This window comes from Amborella trichopoda, chromosome 2, assembly GCF_054954075.1.
Source record: "Amborella trichopoda isolate Santa Cruz 75 chromosome 2, AtrichopodaSantaCruz75HAP2 v2.0, whole genome shotgun sequence".
In the NCBI taxonomy this organism is placed as follows: Eukaryota; Viridiplantae; Streptophyta; class Magnoliopsida; order Amborellales; family Amborellaceae; genus Amborella; species Amborella trichopoda.
In genome coordinates this window covers 1,057,928-1,076,503 of record NC_142337.1, presented here as the reverse complement: position 1 = coordinate 1,076,503, position 18,576 = coordinate 1,057,928, and the positions used below count along the sequence as shown (strand labels likewise).

At 36.0% G+C, this 18,576-nt stretch overlaps 1 protein-coding gene across 7 annotated transcripts; it reads right to left on the bottom strand.

Moving 5' to 3' along the window:
* Positions 1-1,373: 1,373 nt before the first annotated feature.
* Positions 1,374-17,874, bottom strand: LOC18427279 (nucleolar essential protein-like protein). 7 transcript variants are annotated; one of them, XR_016048759.1, is made up of 10 exons: positions 17,313-17,401; positions 17,012-17,062; positions 14,279-14,335; positions 13,535-13,802; positions 6,854-6,946; positions 5,868-6,012; positions 5,582-5,692; positions 5,157-5,239; positions 4,976-5,068; positions 1,374-1,552 (listed from the first exon to the last, which is right to left on the bottom strand). XR_016048759.1 is itself a non-coding variant. In XM_088857222.1 (10 exons), the coding sequence occupies exons 4-10, from the start codon at positions 13,781-13,783 to the stop codon at positions 1,473-1,475; spliced, it is 819 nt and encodes a 272-aa protein (XP_088713348.1). In that variant the 5' UTR covers positions 13,784-13,802; positions 14,204-14,335; positions 17,012-17,062; positions 17,313-17,401; the 3' UTR covers positions 1,374-1,472. The 7 variants fall into 7 exon arrangements, 6 of the variants coding, with proteins under 6 accessions (XP_088713348.1, XP_011620791.1, XP_006836395.1 ...); XM_088857222.1 differs by having other exon boundaries at positions 4,976-5,033; positions 14,204-14,335; XM_011622489.3 differs by having other exon boundaries at positions 4,976-5,033.
* Positions 17,875-18,576: the final 702 nt, after the last annotated feature.

The following is an 18,576-nucleotide window of genomic DNA, read 5'->3' as shown; positions in this document are numbered from 1 at the left end:
CACACTCTATTCACTGCTTTTGTAGTTTTTATTCCCACCATTAACACTACTCTACTAACACTTTCAAAAAAAAAAAAACCAAAACGGACTCCTAATCTATTTGAAAAATGGGCATGGCCCAATCTTCTTCATTTAATTACCTCAAAAAAATTAAATTAAATTAAAAAAAGAAGAAGAAGCAATACTATCTATGTTTTTAGGTGGTAATATGAGAAAAAAAAACTGGCTTAACTTGTACAAAATATTGCTTTTAAATATAGATCCGTATCACCTGGTTCCTTGAGAGACTCGTCAGGTTCTCTAATACAACCACACCAATTTGTCAAAATCGAACCAGTTCCTAGCTTTGGTTAGGAACCGAGTCGATCACCTCTTATTGTCGATTCAAATAGGTAGTTTCTGATCAGGATTGGCCTTTTTTAAATCACTAGTGGGGAATGTCGCGAAAGGGCAAGCACAATGCCCTTAAGCTTCTACCCAATCGTCCAAACAAATAAGAAACAATACATGAAATGAAACCTAACTCGTAAATAATGTGCAAGAATGGGCACTCTTGAGCGCGATTAAGTGGCTGCTCCAGCACTAATTAATCCAGAATAGCTACTTTATTTTTGTTTTATTTCGATTGGTATAGCACAGTTATTAAAAACTAGAGAAAACTACATACGGACCGGGGCCAATTACAAAATGAGAATACGTTGTTCTCAAATTAAAGGCGACACACCTCCCTCCTCAGGTTTTTTAATTTTTTTCAAGTTACTCCCCTACCCAATAAACCGAACACCGCACAAGGAGATTTTTTGCATTTAAATAAAAAATACCTAACAATACTACGTTTTTTAAGTATGAAGTTTGCTGTTTGGTTTTCAATATACCACCAAACACTGGACAGGTGGGCTTTTGCATTTAAAGAAAAAATATTGAACAATTCTTAAGGTTTTTAAAGTATAAAGTTTGTTGTCAGGTTTTCAATATACCTGATAGCTTCTCTCTCTCTCTCTCTAAAGTAATATATTGCATCAAATCCATGAAAGGCTCCCGTTGAGATCGAAATTCATTGCCCCTGCTCTCCCGACCCTGATCTGAGCCAGGTTTTTAAGGCCGACCTCTTTAGCTAAATCTGGAGGTGTTTGGTGGTTCTTTTAGCAAGGATTTTAGTCCAAAGAAGGGGGATCTCAAGGGCCTGGTTTTGGGTTGGTTTGATGGCCACTCCATGGTTTTTTTGGACAGAGAGAGAGAGAAAGGGAGGGAGGGGCTAAGGATGAGGTGGACCTGGTTTTGGGTTGGTTTAACCAATTGGAGCGGGAGTCCAATATGATAACTATATCAAAAAGCATAAACAAGCACAAAAAACGCATATTGACACATCTAGAGAAAGAAAGGCATCTATGAACTTCAAAATTTCATCCACTTTTTCATGGAGGACACCAAATTTTACATGAACAAATATAAGGGGGAAAAAATGTATGAAGTTACAAAATGTTCCACTTTCTCTCCACTACGTTGCAGATACGACCAATGCAACATGCGGCACTCAAAGGGTATTCCGAAACTGTCAAGAAAGAAAAGAGAAATGCAAATCAAGGAAATTACCCACTGATATTAAGCTGATGAAACAAAAAGACAGGCAACAAAAAAATATATATTGCAGAAGAGTTTGGTGTGTGGGCCTCCAACTCATGAGTCCGCCCTGGGACCCAAAACACATCCCAAATCACTGTAATTCATCTCTACCTCAGATCCATGAAATCAAAACTCCAAAAGAAGTGCAGCTATGATGATATTTGAAGAATCAAAATGAAATGGTCCATGAAAAAAAATGTACAGAATAGACCATTTAAGGCTCAAACTTCATTTTCTTTTCAAATTCATGACCATCGCAGCCTAGATGACAGACTTGCAAAAAATTCGATCCAAAATACACACATGGATTTCGGGAAAGTGGACTTGCTATAACAGGAGCATCCCTTGATGCACCTAAGCCGAACCCAAATATAATATGATCCATTTGGTCATAATAAAACAATTACCATGTGGTTTCTCACCATCCACTCTGCTCCATCACCGTCCAACCCGTTGGACACTGATAAATTCATGGCCATCTAGTTATTCTGGCCATATGAACCATATTAGATATTTCCCTAAAAGGAAAAACAAATTCAAAACCAGCACTTTCCCAGCCCTTTGCTGATATGTCAACACTGCAAGCATTTTCCCTTAGGCCCAAAAAGATGTCAAATGTGATCCACACTCCTCTAGACATCTGTTGCGGGGTCATCCTTGGATGCATGCCATTAGAATCACATACTTCAAGCTCCTTCTACACTTCAATTATTGAAATTTATAGAGAGTAAAATGGTCACCTTTTCTTCATCATGGAGAGATTTATTTTGTAGATAACTTTCATTTCTCTCTTTTTAAAAGAAAAAGAAAAAAAGTAATAAGAAAATGAAGGATAAAAACACAAAATCTCAGAGATGTCAAGATGATATCTCAAGAGATTGATGGTAACCCTTACATGATGCCCTACCCCACTGTTTGCCACTACATGATGTCCTGCCGACTTTTTGCCGAAGCTAGTATGCCTAAGAACATGAACAGAAAGATATATATCTGAAGAGTAGGGAAGGGAACTTCCTTGTACCAAAAATGGATGGACATAAAGATCTCTACATAGATGTCTGATAGCAGAGAAAGGAATGGTGCCTCCTCACAAACACATGTGACAACATCGACAAAAATCCCTCACTAATCAATATTTTCTCCCTTAATCAGTAGGTAAAGCTTAAGGCCCACACTCAGAAAACAAGAAATCACAAAAAGGAATTAGTCCAGAGTAGGTCAGCAATTGGGACCTTTGAAATGCACCTCCTCATAGTAATCACCCCGACTCCTTATGACACATGATGCAGATGTTAAGGCATCACCCCATCCGTTTCCTGTATAGATGATCCCAAGTAAGGATGCTTTCATGCAAGGCAGCCCATCCAAAAGCAATTATCCCGGGTCAGGCTATAATACTCCAGACCAGTGGACAAGGGGCCGGAAGTCTAGAATTAGAATCTCCTCCAAGAACTTCGCAAGATGACCCAGTTGAGAACACTCTCCATGACACAGGATACATATCCTCCTATCCAAGTCACTTGATGGAATACATACCTCTTCTAACAATGTCATAGAGCCAGGATATCTTAGAACACAATCCTCGAGGAGAACTCACCTAAAACAGAGGTACCAACAGAGGCTGCCTGCTGTCATCTCATAAAGTCCACCACACTTAATTTAGGATCACCGGAAATCCTGAAATGATAAGGGAAGGTGGCCCTAAGAGGCCCATCACCAATTCACCATGCCAAACAAATTCCCAAAAACTCTTTCCCCAAACGTATTAATTTGTCGCCTGTGCTCCACAACCGTTTATCCAACAATTCTTTCATTCAGCCACTCTGATATGCTACGAAACAACAACCACCCCGCATTTAGGCTGAGAGAAGTCATCCTATTTAACTAAATGGATGCTATGGCCCTTGTGAGTACCATTCGGAAGAGATCCCTCAGAATGTCCTCTAATCTTAGGTTTATGATGCCCTATTGATCCTAATTTTCATTTAGAAAGGTTGTTTGTTATCACTACCCAACTCATCTCTCTGTTATCACCTTGTTAACTTTGATGCATGGCATCAACAGTACAACCCTTCATCCACCCCAACAATAAGGTCAAACTTCCATCATGTCATTGCCACAATGCCACTAAAACAAGGATCTCAAGCTAAAGCCACAAACTTCTCACATGCCAAATTCACCATGTCGAAGTGTCATTATATGTGGCCATCTCGTCCTATAACTGGACTGCCTCCCAATGCGTAAGCCCCATCAAAATCCTAGAACTACTATTATCCATAACTCCATCAAAGTAGGACAATAGCTAACAAAAATTGTAACTCCTCCATTGACAACCCAATGACATTAAGTATGTCCAACTGAAATATGAGAAAAACATTAGAGTGTGATGTGTACAACCTAAAAATTTTGCCAAACAAGGAGCTTAACTGCTTATCATAGCCACGACACCTCTGACATCACGGCGACGGCCAAAGAAAACTGTGATTTTTATACATTCAGTAAGTTTCATTTCCGAGATCTGAATGTGATGGCTTTAACTTAATGAGCTTCAAAATGGGTTAGTGCAGGTCATAATAGGCCATTGAATTGCTCATCCAAATAAAATTAGAAACACTTTGGGGCTAACTCCCTTCTCTCTCTCTCTCTCTCTCTCTCTCTCTCTCTCTCTCTCTCTCTCTTTTTGGAGGGGGGGGGGAGCGGTGGAGAATGGGTGGTGGTAGGAGTAGTTCAGCTGTAGGAATCGAACTTGAGATGCAGCGCTGCTAAACATCCGCTGCTAACAACTCAAGCCCAAGCCTGATTCCTGGCTACCATCCCTTCATGAAATACAACCAATTTGGCTTAAATTCCAAATGGATCCATGCAAAATTTTATATTCACTCACAATATTGTTAAGCACTTATTATTTTAAAGGGAATATACTTTCAGGCATTTCAGCTTTATGAAGTCTCTAATTTTTCAATCGTTTAGTGTAATGTGGTGAAACCTTAAAGCATCTCTCAAAAGTCAACCAATTAGGCAATCGGAGTGTTTCTCAATCCCATTCCCATCTGAACTTGTTCCACAAAAGTTGGGACTGAGGATTAATAGATAGTATTCCTTATCCAAAAAAAAAAATCAAGATATGATCACAGGTCCATTGTTTATATATAACCTACATTTGGTTATTAGGATACTTAGGAAAGAAATGAAGATGAAAAACTAAAGTAGCGAAACAATTTTATATCGAATGGCAGAATGGAAACCTTTTTTTAATGGCCCAATCAAACAAATTAATGAAAGCATATTACAAATAGAGCTTCACAACAAGCCAAAAATGAATAAATTCCTTTTATTGGAAAAGACGACTTACCAGAAATAAAATCATCAATGTAATCTGCAGTAATTTTTCCATGGGCCATAGCACCAACCTGCAAAAATGATCAACTTATATAATAAGTTCTAGCTGATCATCCATCAAAAATAGATAAATCAGAAAAAATAAGTTGGCGCATTTTGCAGAATCACTTTTATTTAGAGAACAATGAGCATACCACAAAAACGAGGTTGACATCATCTTTTGCATCAGTGACATAGTCGTGCAACTGAACTACCTTTGGTGAACTATATGACAGCCCTGCCAAAGACGAAATAAATGATTTAGAAATTATAATGCACAGAAATGTACAAAAATAATCCAATGTTCTACATAAGAACATAATTCCATGGTTTGTCAAATGATGGTCGGTGACGCAAATAAGATTGGGACCCACGGGGCACATACCATTCCAGTGGGTGCCATCTAGGAAGGACTGTGCATCATATAATGCACAATGATATGACAAGAAGAACTAAGACTTTCCATAGTCCACTGGACGACAGCGTTTATCCCATAATGCATACAGTCACCACAAAATTTCTTTTTCATTTTTGGAATAAGGAACGTCACCACAAAAGTAAATTTCATTCAAGTTCTAACCTATCCGACGAGAATCAATAGGTAAATGGCGTGTCACAGGATTCTTGACTACACGGAGAAGAATATCAGGCCCATTAGTAGCACGTATAGAAAGCTTCTGAAGCAACTGCACTGCAATAATATCAGAAATCAACATATTAATGATCTCCATGAAAAATCCATACAAAGAGCCAACTTAAGCATAAGGCACCTATAAATCCCCTATCATTCTTATAGAGAATCCATTGTAAGTAAAACAAATCTATAAAACCATCTCACAATCACAATGATTAGAAACATTGCTTACCCATGAGACCACAGAAACGCTTTATTGTTCTTGGTATTCGCACGTGAGGATTTACTCGAATTAGCACATTTTTCTCTGTCTGCACATATACTGCTTTCAGTCTGCCAGCCTTATTGAGGGGGCTATCCAGCACTGCAAGGAGAGCCTGGACATATCATCACACTTGAAATTCAACCACATGGATTCAGGCAGATATAAACAGCATATATTTGATTTGTTTTGCCATTCTAACCTTTAAGATGAATGGTGATTATATATGCCCATGGTCTAAAATATGCCAATCAAATTCCATATTGTTAAATCTATCTTCCAAAATAAGCTAAAAGAAACTTTCTTAAAAATAAATAAATAAAAGCTAAAAGAAATAAAGTAGTAAAATCAACTTCGCCAAGGAAGACTAAAAACATTTTAGTATAGATGGATATTTTAAAAAGCAATTATGTTTCAATCTTTCACTCTTATTCTTTCGTCCTCCAGCTGTTGATAAATTTATCTTATTGGAGTGAAGTAGTAAAGACCAAGCTTAGAACATGACAATGTTTCTAACAACTCTAAGACCGACAGTTTGATCAAATCTCGGAAATTTTACATGGAAAAAGAGTCAATAACAACAAAGAAAAAAGAAACCCAAAGTTACAAATAAGAGGATACCAAGAAAAAAATAGAAAAGAAAAGAATCCTGAAAGTCACAACTTTATGTTCTTATGCCATTTACCGAAATCTTGGCATTCAAACTCTCTCACAAGATGTTATTTTTTTGTCTCGGATCTTTCTATTCAAGTCTCTTCCGCAAGAACTTCCTTGCTTCTCTCAGCAACATTTTGTCCCAAAAAATTAGTTAGCTAAAGTGAAGGAGAAGAAAGAAAGAAAGAAAGCTCTTTCAAAATCCCAATGGCCACAGGGTCACAAATATAAGGAAGGAGTTCATTTCCCAAAAAACAAGTGTGCAAAAATGCAATTTACATAAATATGAACCGATGACTAACCTGATGAATAATGTCAGGCCTGTAAGCTGCAGGATCACGATTTTTCTTCTTAAGGTAAGTTGCATGATCATCACAATTCAATATTTGATAAGTCTGAGGAATCAAAGAACCATGGTAGGTAAGATAACACTGAGGTGACATTGCTGATGATTTAATTTGCGATCTCACAAACAACTAATATATAATTTGCAGAAATTGGCAAAAAATACAGCTTATCCCATAACAATCCCAATAAATTGAGGTTCAATGATACCCACTAATATATCATGTAAATAAAAGGTAGAGATAAATTGTGCACTCTCAATATGTTTTATCATCTTCAAACCAAGAAATTCCAGTACATTTACTCAAAACTTAAAGTTTGAAAATTTTATAAGAAGGATAATTCCACAGTTAAAACTCCATTCCTTTATTTGAAGTAAACTGCTCATTTTATTTAAATAAAAACCATTTCGTCTCATACAAATCGTGAATGGTCCATAAAAAGAACCTCCCCAACTATTTCACTCTACGTTTAAAATGATTCACCAATAATATCCAATAATGGTAATACCCACACATAATCTCCTCTCTCTCTCTCGCTCTCTCTCTCTATGCCAGGCTCCTGCTCTTCCCCTCTCTCTCTCTCTCTCTGCCAGCCTCCTGCTTTTCCCCTCTCTCTCTCTCTCTGTGCCAGCCTCCTGCTCTTCCCCTCTCTCTCTCTTCTCCGCACTCTCATCTCCTTATCTTCCCAATTCACTCTCTTATCTGCACTATCTCCTCTCTTCTTTCCCCCTCTATCTCCCCTCACTCTCCCTTTCCTCTATGTCCTCCACAATGAAACCCCTTTTGCACTGCCTCTTCTTTTCTACCCCTCTTTACTAACTAGTACGCGACATTTTTTTATCCTCTTCCCTAGATGCTCTAGTAGATTCTACCACCCTGTTTCCACCATCAGCAGTCCTTCTTGTGCTTCAATGCTGCCAAGCCTCCTATTATCATTTTCAGCCTTTTGATCCTTCTACAATCCCATATGCCATTTCCTCCTGCACTGGCACACATCTTCTTCCTTACCCATACGAATTTCATTTCTCATTTATCTACTCTCAATATTAGCTAAGTTTTTTCACCTACCATAGAGTATCTTATATTTACTTTTATCCTTACGCTTTGTAATCAGAGAGCTTTCGGGAGGTTAGTCAATACACAACTCCATTCTTCCTTCCCCTTATCTTGATTGTACAGTCTAAGCACCCATTTGTAGGCTGCCTTTGGCCACTTCTAGTGCTTTTGTGACTAATAACATGACCAATACAGTTACCTTTTTCTCAAAAAAATATCTGAAAATGACAATTGTTACTGGGTTACTAGTTGCACCTTTTATAATTTATTTGATAATCCATAATTACCTTTATAAAATTATTAGTATATTGATGGAATCATTAGTAACTAGATAATATAGCATTGATAATGTGGGGTGATATGTCAAGGAAGTCATATTTACAAGCAATTTATTTTACGTTACAACGTGAAGCATTTTTTTTTCTGAAATGGGTATTATATGTAGAAATGAAAAACATGTTCTCAAAACATATTATTTCATAAAATTATTGGCCCTTCTAAATGTTCTAAAACTCATTATTTAAAGAGGACAAAACATTACCTACTCAAGATCAAAAAGTAGGGAAAATTATTTTCATTTAAACATATGTTGCTATCAATTTTGAACATACCTATTCATTTTTTTTGGGCAAGGACCTTAAACTTTCCCTTCACCCGTCCCAACCCGAGTAAAAGGTGGCTTGCGTTAGGTAGGCAACCAGCATGAAACTTTGCCACATCTTATCATGAATCCTGAACCTATGTTCCTCTTATGCGACGCGCTGCACCTCCCATGTGCAGTGAGAAACAAGCAAGGGTAAGCTAGGACATTTCCACAAAACAACGTGTTCTACGGGTATTCGGGTGCAATGAAAAATGAGTAAGGGTTAGCTAAAGCATTCCACCGAAGCAACGCGCTGCAACAACATCCGATGACAGTAATAAGTAGGCAAGGATTCCCACGTCATTCTAGACAAGCACGGGTAATAAGCTAGTCCAAGAGAGTAGGATCCATCTAACTACAAGGAATGTAGAAACACTAATAGGTAAACACATGGAAGTTAGTAGATACAATGAGAAGCAAAAGAGTTTAGTTTGTCTACAAGAAACTAAGTGGAAAGAAGAAAAAACTAAGGAAATTGATGGATACAAACTCTAATATATAGAAAATATAGTAATAAAATGTCGTAGGCATAATAGTTAATAAAGATTTATAAGAAAATATAAAAAGTAGTTAATGTCAAGACAGTAAGTGATAGGCTCCTATTAATCAAACCCATATTAAGGAAACAATAATTAACATAATTACTAGTTATGCACCAAAGGTAGGACTAGAGGATAGAATTAAGAGAGAAATTTGGGAGGACATGGATGGACTAGTCCAAGAATACCAAATGGAGAGAGGACCTATTTAAGAGGGGATTTAAATGTTCATGTAGGAAAACATATTAGAAGATATGATGGGGTATATGCGGGATATAGTTTTAGGGACAGAAACGAGACGGGTGAGGCTATCCTAGATTTTGCTATGGCCTACGACCTAGCAATAGCAAAAACCAACTTTAAAAAGCAAGATGAACATTAATAATTTATAAAAGTGGATCATATAAAAGCCGAATAGACTTCTTTCTAGTCAAGATGGTAGATTGACCATCATGTAAAGATTGTAAGGTTATCCTAAGAGAGAGTTGGACCACGCAACATAGACTCGTGGTTATGGATGTCTGCCTAAAGAGATGGAAGAAAAAGAACGACAGGTGTCCAAGAACTAGGTGGAGAAATTTTAAAAAAGAGAACATCGACTTATTTAGGGATAAATTAGTAAAAGAGGAAAATAGAACTTTGAGCACGAAGTTAATGTTATGTGCAATGAAATTGTTGATTGTATGAAGAAAGTGGCAAAAGAAATTTTAGGAAAAACTAGAGGGCAAATAAATTTCAGAAAAAAAACAACCTGCAGGTGGAGTGAGGAGGTTCAGAAAGCTATTAACGAATAACAAACATGTTATAAAACATGACAATGTAATAGAAATTATCAAAACTTAGAAGAATATAAAAATACTAAGAAACAACTAAAAAAATAATAAAACTAAACTTAAAACATATGATAATCTATACAATAACAGGGAATAAGAGAATGTGAAAAAGATGTCTTTAAACTAGCAAAAATGAGAAAGGAATGCAAGGATCTAGAGCATATTAGATGCATTAAGAATGAGGATCAAAAGATCCTTACAAAAGCTGACGAAGTCAACGAAAGGTAGAAAATTTATTGCATGAGATTTATTATGCCACCTCATGATATAAGCATAAGAATGTTGAGAATGTATATGTTATATATGCAATAATTGAGTGGGAGCTCAAATATAGAGGTACTCTATCATGAAAGATCCAGATAAACTAAATATTCCAGTGGGAGCACCTTCAAGTGTTTGACAGACCAGCTGCAACAACAGACTATAATGTTGTTCACCCATGGAACCCGGATGTGTGGCGCTGGTTCTATGGCTACAAAAAGGAGCAACTTGTTTGAAGAACTCCTTTGAGCCCATGAAGATACGACCCCCATGTGATGAGGATATGCGATGATCTTCTACGACAACATGTCTATGATTCACGATGCGATATGAAAAATGGACTACAACTACTTTTGAGATGAGATCCGAGCAGCAAATAGAAAACGGTGTTGCCTCTATAAGTCCTTTTGTGAAAGGATTAATGGCGAAAGCCATAATTAATGTATTGATAGATAATAAGCGAAAAATGATTGAGAGAGAGATTGTAATTGAGAGAGAGATGGGGAAGAGAGAAAGTGAGGAAGAAAGAATGTAGAGCCTTCAAAGGCCAAGTGCAAGATATTGAGTGCGTGTGGCCATTAAAGGCATTATGAATGCTTGTAAGATGAAATAATATAGTAGAACATGAACTCAGTAGGAATGTGGTCATGTATGGACCTTACTAAGCAAACGATGTTTGCTGATGCTGATATCATACTAAGCTTGACAAGCTAGACTAGTCGGTTGGGAAAAACCTATGTTACCTGGGCATAAAAAACTATCCGATAAGGGTGATGAAGCCAAAGTATGCCTAGATGAGTGAGCCGAAGGACTGTGTGACCCTTGTGTATAATGATGGACTTAAAAAACGAGGGCCAAAGTCTCATCCATGTACCATCACACGGCATGCATAATGATAGTCATTTTGGGAAAGCAAACCACCTTTCAAAGTGAAGCTTATGCATGTGCGAGAGATACCCCTATAAGACATAAGAGTTGCTGTCGCATCAAGTATAGGTGACCTTAGCACGTCTTTAAGGGAGAACCTGAAATCCACAAAATGGGATTACGACACCTTGGCTCATCGGCCTGCCTTTGATGACCCGCTACTGAGCTTCTGCATGGACTGTGAGCCATGAGAAATACTGGGTCGGTTGATAATGCAAGTGTGGACCGTACGTAGTCCACGGTTGAAGGTAGAGTACCCTAGATGATTTAATTCCTAGACCATTTGGATCCTTTTCCCATCTAATGAATTTAATTATATTTATTTTATGGTATATATTATTTTAGAATTATTATTTGAATTTTTATATATCTCTGGATATTTTATTTATCAAATTTGGGTTTATAAAAACACATACATTGATTTAAATATTCAAATAAATTCTAAAATTATTTTATTGAGTTTTAAAAATACTTGAAATTGCATAGGGGCCCATTGTGCACATGGGCCCACCATAGCCCAGATGGTGGGGCCCATGAGATCCTCTCATGGGTGGCATGCCCCACCCATTTAGGAGCTTTCCAATTTTTGTAATAAGCAACTTTGGCTTGAAGGGCAAGTTGTTATGTGTTTTGAAAGGTATTAGCTTGATGAAGCTTTGAATGGATTTTTGAAAAGCATGAGAAGGCTTGTGCATTATTTTGGAATGCACAATATTATATTTGAAATTATTTTATTTAATTTCTATTAATGGGAAAATGATTTAGGAAAGGGGGATAAAGGTTCTAACACCTTCCATAATGTTGATGGCTCATTTATAAAATGGAGGGCTCAAATCTTTCACCCCACAAGTCACCCAAGATCAATGGTTCATGTTCAATCTTACAAAAAGAGGCAAGCCATGCAAAACCCTAAGAAATCCTAATCTTATTTTAGCCCATAAAATCTCTACACAAAAATTTATCTTCTCTCTCTAAATTATTTCTCTCTCTAGGTTGACATAAGGGGCACGCCCCAACCCTAGAATCTCTCTCTCTCTCTCTCTAGGTTGACATAAGGGGCACGCCCCAACCCTAGAATCTCTCTCTCTCTCTCTCTCTCTCTCTCTCTCTCTCTCAAGAAAGTCTCTCTCTCTCCCTCAAGAGATCCAAAGGGGCAAACCCCACTCTTTCATCTTTGATATCTCTCTCATGGTGGTTCTCTCATCTCTCATTGGGGTTTTAGATTATAAGATTGTGGAAGAAAAGAGAAGCATCTCTCTCTCAAACTAGGTTGCTAAGCGGATTCACCTAAAGGGTTGAGATTTGTGATAATTGAATTCATAGTTCCATTAGAGGATTTGGCCTAAACTAGCTTCCCGGTCAAGATTGAAGGTTGATCATTGATTCCGCGCCATCGAATGGTGGCGACATAGTGTGGGGTGTAAGAAGCCCGGTTGAAGTAATCTCCAGCACTCTCTTTTTGTTTCTTACCATATTTAATTATATAGTCTTTATATTCTCAAACATGAGAATTGTGGTTATTTTCTTTGATTAAAGGAAATTGGTTTAGTGGCATCAAGGCTTTTTAAGATCTTGGATTTATTAGTTTTATTTTCTTTGAAGCAAAAGTTATTGTAATAAGACTACTTGGAAGTGATCTTTACCAAAAGAAAAGACAAAGAAAAGAAAAGGAGCGAAAAAAGAAGAAAAAATATATATTCCCCGACAAAATCACATAAGTCTTTCTTTCAATGTGCACCTCATTCCAACACATATGTAAACAAAAATAAGGAAACCAATTCAAACAAAATAAATTGACCAAAATGCTGCTCAAAATTTGGGATATTTTGCAATTTATGTTTCTTTAAAATATTTGTCTATAGTTTTTACAGGTTCAAGAGGAAGAGAATTAGGGATACCTAAAATCTAGCCCAATCCAATGTAAAAGAACATAAAAAAAATTGAGATAATCGGACATATCTGTGAAGACCTACAACCATATTCTTTTTTATGTGATCTAGACCGTATATTTTGTTAAATGTACTGTGGATGACCTATGATCATAAAATGTAACCCTGTCATGATAAAAACTTCAATAAATGGTTAAATTAGGCTAAATTTGATATCTATATATTTCCAAAATCCCAAGTTCAATCAAACACATGTTCCAAACTTCCTAAAATTTTGTCCAAGTCATCAAACATCAATTAATATTAATCAGTTCCAAATATCAAAATATCCAGCATTCCAAAAGCTTAGAACTTCCAATTCCCTTAAAAGGAAGTTTCTGGTTATCAAGCTCAAAATTTATTAAGAGATGAGACAAAAAGTTAGATATCTGACAAAATATTTCAGTGAAAATGAATAACAAATGGGTTTCCTAAAGATAGATTTTTACCTTTCCAACTTTTGCAACCTCTAATGAAGCCCTCTCAAGAACAAAGATAATTCCTGATTTGGCTTTCTGATCAATAGGACCAGTGGGAATACCAAATAATTGAACCTCTTCTTCCTCATCTTTTCCTCCTTTTTCTCTCTCTTCGTCTACTATTACTTCCTTTTCTTCTTCTTCTTCAAAAGACCGGTCGTCCTCTGCTTTCTCAGTCTTCTTACGTTTCACACCATTGATTCTATATCCCCTAACCATGGCTAAAGCCTATCAAATCCTGCAAATTAACCAGCAAAAAAGAGAAAATTTTATTTGTCCCAAGCTATGACTAATTAGGAACAGTGTTTCTGGTTTTCAAAGGATACCTAGAGAGGAGAAAGTTGCATTGTGAGAACAAAATAACACATAATTATCAAAGAAGAAATGGCAGCAATTAGAGTGGAACAAACATAACATATTTAACAATGGAATAAGAGAGTTTAGGGGAAGAATAGAGAGATAAAGGAGATTTGTTTTCCCAAAAGATGATGAACATGTTACGCTTTACACTAAGTAGAAAGATTGAGAGAGAGAGATCTGGTATCCTGCTTGTGTTTTGAGGAGGAATACAGAGAGAGGGAAACGAGGCTACATAGAATTTATCGAGAGAGTGGAGTGTAAAAACCCTAAACCCCTGACCCTGAAATCCTTTCCGTTCAAAACAATGGTTCAAAAACGGATCAGTGACTCGAATTGGACAACCCGAAAACCCACCCGGATCAATGAATCGGCAATTCGGATCGGGAATCAACCAAATCGATGGGATTCAACCTGAAAAAATATCCAAAAAATTTATTAAAATTTGTTATAAATGTTGTTTTTAGGAATCCAATAAGAAATGGAGGTACTCCATTAAGAACTTTCATTTTTTTGCACAATTGTGAAAATATTGAGATGTTCTTTCCCTATATGAACTACTGTTAACCATTAAATTTACATCACACAAAAGGAGAAGAATAGAATTATCATGGATGAAATATATCATCATACATGGACTACAATAAAGCAAGGATTAAATTGATGAAAAAATGGCCACCAAACTCTTGAATTGGCGGAAAACCCTAATCCATTAAAAAAAACCCAAATTATTACAACCCAACTAACTATAATATTATATACTGAAATTGAAATTGTTGGTTTATATTTTATAATTATTTTACTATACAAATAATAACAAATCCAAAATATCTTATAATATCATCTAATTTAAAATATATTATTGATAGCTGTAAGAAAAAATAGTACATTACATAATTTATAAGGCAAATAAATTAATAAATAAAATAAAATATTTGGTTATCAATGAAAAAATTATTAGAATGCGTTCCAATTTTTGAAATAACACTTTAATTTTTCAAAAATCTATTTTTTAGGTTTCTAGAATAAATTTAGTGGAAGAGATTGTTAATAGAGATAAAAAGATTTTAAATAGCCTCATTGTATGAACCCAATGTTTAAATTAATATTCCTAAATTTATGTTAAAGGCCACCATGTTATAAAATAAAAAATATAATTAGACCATTTATTCCTAATTGAAAAAAAAATCTAACAATAGGCATTCATATATGAGAGAGAGAAAAAGAGCCAACATGCTCCAAGCCTACATTGTATTACCTTTACATATCCAATTTAAGCTTACGATAATCGCAGCTCAAATGCATGCTTGAAAGCATGATACTTGTTGTATTACCTTTTATTTTATTTTTTTGACAATAAATATTTGTTGAATTACCTTTTTTTTTTGATAAAAAAAATAAGATGTATTACCTTTTGTTTTATTTACAATAAATGCTTGTTGTATTACCTTTTATTTGTTTTTACCTTTTATTTTTATTTTTTTTTAACAAGAAAACAAAACAATGGCACCGCCCAGGTTCGAACTTGGGACCTTCAAGGTGTAAAGCATAACTAACAACCAACTGCACCACGACACCACTTGTTGCTTTACCTTTCATAATAAAACAATATATTGTATTCCGTTTGACACACCATGCTCAAATCCCACATCAAAAAAATAAAAAAAGTTTGTGGGGAATAAAACCCTCCTCAATACCGAATTCAATAATGTGCTTAGAAAGCATGATGAACCATGAGCAATGTGCTCAATAGGGACACGTGGCGCTAGGGGCTTAAGATACACGTGGCCGACTCTGGTTTGACAGAGATTTGCGTGGTTGTACTCATAAAATGTCATAATTGTCCCAAATTTTAAAAAAAATTACAGACATGCCCTTGATGACATCATAATACAACAGACACGCCCTCAATGGTGTCATAATACCACATACCGCTTTATCCACTAGTGCTGGGGACACAACATTGTCCAAGACCCAAGCTCTCCTCAAGAGTCTCAAGCTATTCGATCACAGCTGGGCCGGCACTTGCTCACTGAAGGAGACTCTCAATATTATTGGATGGGCCAACACAAGGGCTCCCTGCACATGGAGACGGGCACATCACTTTGAGGAGAATTTCCAACTTTTCTCCGTTTGAGTCTCCTTAAACCATGCCCAAAAAGAGGCTACTGCAGCCAATGAAAAATCGGGTTCACACTGCTGCCCTCTTATGATAAGAGATCCCATATTCTTGGTTCTCGTATAAAATTCATTCGTGACAGAATTTTCCTTCTGGACATATTTTGTATCAACTTCTTTCACCCATACGTGTATAAATCTTTTGTTCTAATAAAATAAATTAAAAAAAATGAAGTCCAGGATAACAGGTTCACAAGTTCAAAAGTTGGGAATAGATGACAGCTAAGGTGTTCAATTAAATTAGGGCCTTCGATTCAAAATTGGAACCGAGTTTCGTATTGGTTGTACTACTTCAACCTTTCAAAGTTCAATAAAAATAGGTTCAATTTTCAAGATAACTACTTCAGACATAATAGAATGATACAATATGTTTGGATGGATGTTTGATAGTATATGCTTCAAAGACATATGTTAGAAAGGAGACAATACACCTGAAAAGGTAAATAAGTTTCTGGACTCAAACTTATTTGAATAACTCTGCATAGAGAAAGTCTTATCTTCATATAATACATCCAGAGCTTAAAATAGAAGAATGTTAACCCTGCACGGGAATGCTAAAACAATAAATTTCTATTGCCATATTCGCATAATGAAATCATGCATCCATTGCTAACCGTACCAAATTTTGCAACAAATTACTCATCATGATCGTGGTAAGAACTAGCAAGCATAAATTTTCAGTCATGAAAAAAGTGAAATTGAAGAAAAACACTAGAAAACTCCATGGCATTAAAGTATATCGACAATTCACATTGGTATTGTAACCACACTGAGTTCCATAGATCAAGATTCACTTTCAGACAAATTAATCTCATGTGGGTGAACAAGATAATCCTATGAATGCAATGAACCAGAAATTCAAATCAAACAATATCAAAAGAAACTATTTCTCGAGAGGATTGAGGACCATACCCAGCTGACATTTCACAGATTATTTCCTTGAAATCCTTGATAAAATCAACCCTAGGAAGATACAGAAAGCAATTAGAAAAGCTAAAAATGTCTAAAAAGCTACAAACAGATAGGCATAAACCCTTTTAAAATAATTTAAAAAAAAACTGACATTGAAGACCATAAAAGAGAAAATAATAACTAGAGCAATAAAACCCTAATAGGGAAATGAAAGCACGAGATTTCGATTACTAACAAGAAAGAGACAATGCGGAGTTAAGAGAAAAAAGAACAACCATACCGAAGCGAAAACCCTAGTTACCTCACAAAGAAGGAAAGCGAGGCCGTTAATGGAACTTCTGGGCAAAATGTTTAGGGAAGTACATGGCCGCTACTTATAGGGGCCGAAACCTAGGGTATTATGTTGATCCCTCACGTGTTATTTCTTGACATGCGTCGAAAACTTCAGTGCTAAAATACTGTATACTCCCGCTGGAGTATTACTGTCCATTTAATTCCCTGGGCAAACTCAACTATAGGAGTAATTTTAGGGCCCTTAATTTTGTGGACGTAACCTTATCAACCTTGTCTAACTTCGAAAGAAAAAAAGATACCCAAGTTGAACTCTCTATGTGCTTAAAAAAAATCGTATCGAGATTGAACAGAGACCCTCTAATTTTTGAAAAGCAAGATCAAAGTGTCAAAAGCTCTGAAAGCACTTTTTTTATTTTGAAAATAATCACCCAGTGCTTTTAAGTGGGTTCCTGAAATTTCACATTGAAAATATCCTCTCAATAAGTCTTTTTGGCTTAGACCCCAGCGGCTCGACCCTTAGGCTGTGCTTGCCCGGCCCAAGCCTAGTTTTTTAGGGCCATTCTCATCGGGCCTATTGCCATCCCTACAGCTTAGGAGTATTTTTAGGACAGTCCAAATTTTTAGGATGTATTATTTTCCAATAAAAAGAAAAAATCAAAATAACTCTTTATGAGCCTAAAAAATACAAAGGGCCTAAAATATTTTAAAATTGAAGGTTGTAAATTTTGGACAGCCAAATCTAAGTGTTTAAAAAGCCAAAATATGAATTATTTCCTGAAAAATAATCATGTGATTCATAAGAGCATACCAAAATTCAGACACTTATTTTTTGAAAAGAAAAATTGTTTCATGCGGTGGGGACAACTTTCTACATTTACAGTCCCTGAGGTATAAAGCATCCAAATTAAAGATGGATGCAAATAGGTAGTCCATCTAAAAACAATTCAAAAAGAAAGAAGTTTCATATTTAAATGAATATATGTAAAATCTATAGGAAGTTTCCTATTTAAATATAAATTCAAAAATATTAGGACTCTTCTCTTTCTCTCGCTCTTAAGAATAACGCATCTATCTCTGTCTCTCGCTCTCTCATATGTAGCATAAGAGCAAGAAAGAAGCAGGTGCCCTCCCAAGTATAAAATTATAAATTCCCAAATTACCTTGAGTTATATCAATGACTTGCAAATGATGTGCAGATGTATATAAATGAGAAACAAAAATTGCATAGAGTGATGATCCTTCTAAATATTTTCACCACACAAAAATGAATT

Excerpts from the sequence above, each read along its gene's own strand:
- LOC18427279 (XM_006836332.4), bottom strand. The coding sequence starts at position 13,783 with ATGGTTAGGGGATATAGAATCAATGGTGTGAAACGTAAGAAGACTGAG. Across the intron at positions 5,240-5,581 it reads TATTGATTCTCGTCGGATAG|GGCTGTCATATAGTTCACCA; the intron begins GTTAGAACTTGA and ends CGTCTTTGGCAG. Across the intron at positions 5,034-5,156 it reads ATGTCAACCTCGTTTTTGTG|GTTGGTGCTATGGCCCATGG; the intron begins GTATGCTCATTG and ends TCATTTTTGCAG.